Source organism: Pyxicephalus adspersus, chromosome 1, assembly GCF_032062135.1.
Source record: "Pyxicephalus adspersus chromosome 1, UCB_Pads_2.0, whole genome shotgun sequence".
Classification (NCBI taxonomy): domain Eukaryota; kingdom Metazoa; phylum Chordata; class Amphibia; order Anura; family Pyxicephalidae; genus Pyxicephalus; species Pyxicephalus adspersus.
In genome coordinates, this window is record NC_092858.1 from 168,293,736 (window position 1) to 168,295,224 (window position 1,489).

The 1,489-nt window shown below is 36.8% G+C and overlaps 1 protein-coding gene across 1 annotated transcript; it reads right to left on the minus strand.

Annotated features, from left to right (window-relative positions):
* Nucleotides 1-6: 6 nt before the first annotated feature.
* Nucleotides 7-1,489, minus strand: LOC140322935 (beta-1,3-galactosyltransferase 5-like; the record flags this gene model as incomplete). The annotated part of the gene is given in 1 exon segment (XM_072399602.1): nt 7-1,489. A coding segment is annotated over 1 exon segment (624 nt), but the record flags the coding sequence as incomplete, so codon positions are not given.

The following is a 1,489-nucleotide window of genomic DNA, read 5'->3' on the forward strand; positions in this document are numbered from 1 at the left end:
TTTTTTTATTGATTGCCATGCATACTTTTTTAAATTGAGAAGGATGCTTTTATTGAGGTTAGCCAAGTTAAGACAATCAGAGGTAACAGGCTATCCCAGGAAGCTCACAACAATTGGCACCTTAACTTTGTAGTAATTAACCTTCAAATAGATCTTTAGTTCAGAGATACTTGATGTTTTATGGCTTGGTAAAATCTGGCAAGGAAAAAAATTCCATAAAGGTATTGTTGTTGTATATTTGGAATTGATAAATAAAAGTATCTGTGTTGCATAGAAAGCAACCAAAATCTTCAGACACCATTTACGTATTTTTCCTATGTTTCACTGTAGGTAAAATGTTTTCATTTACAAGGGAAATAATGAGAATCTGACCTTCACTGGCAGAATCTTTCATCTTTGTACAGTAAAAAAAATAAGTTCATTAGAAATGTCCAGTGAAATATTACAATTGTAATTAATGGCAGTGTGAAGTTCAAATCCCAACCTAAAACCAGCTAGGTTATCTGTGATTGGTACTCACATTACACTGCCATAGATAATAACCAAACTCAACAGGAATCTACTGCATTATGTTCCACAACAGGTCTCTGGACAGCTCATAGGTGAACTATCCACCTATTTAAATGGAAAGTTTACCACTGTTTTAGGGAAATTGGGCCTGCGCTATTAAACTTCTCCAAGACTTGAGAAGATACACTATCATGGGAGAATCTGGATGATCTAGCTATCATAAAAATGGATCTAATCTGTTTCAATTTCGCAGGAACAGCCACGTTCCCCCATAATAGTCTGTCTTCTCCAGTCTTACAGTGCCTTAATAAATCCCGACTGTTGTTTCAATTATGGAATGGAACCATCACTTTAGTTAACATTGTTCTTCTTGTGCCTTCTGTAACGTTTTCCAGTACAGGACAAGTTCATCTGGTTGGAAATCATGAGATGTCACAATGTTTCGATAAGTGCACACTGAAAATGATGGTTTAGAGACAAGAAATATTGGCTGATTGTGAAGTTCCTGCAATTGAATCTTCAGTTTTTCCAGACACATTCCTATGTACACATCCTCAAGCTTAAAAAATGGTGTAGAAGATGAGATGTTTAAGATCCTTTTGGCAACATCTACTGAAAGTACATAACCTGCGCCTGAACAAAACGGGGGGTATGTATCACGACCGTACTCACTTTTACTTATGTACCACTTGCTAAAGACACTACGTACTGGAGCGTCATTTGGCCTTACCATCCCCGTAAAGAAATTTGAAGTCTGATTTCTACGCATGAGTAGTTCAACAAGGTAAAACGTATTGACAAACATGTCTGAATCAGTTTTCATGATGTAGCTGGTCTGAGGGCAATGATTCACTGTCCAGTCTAACCCTGTCAACGTTTTTATGGTCAAGTTGTAATACGAGTCTACAAAATCTTTTTGGATAATGTCTTTGTGGGTGTTAATCTCTTCAGATAAACTGATGGGTTTTCCAGGGTTTGT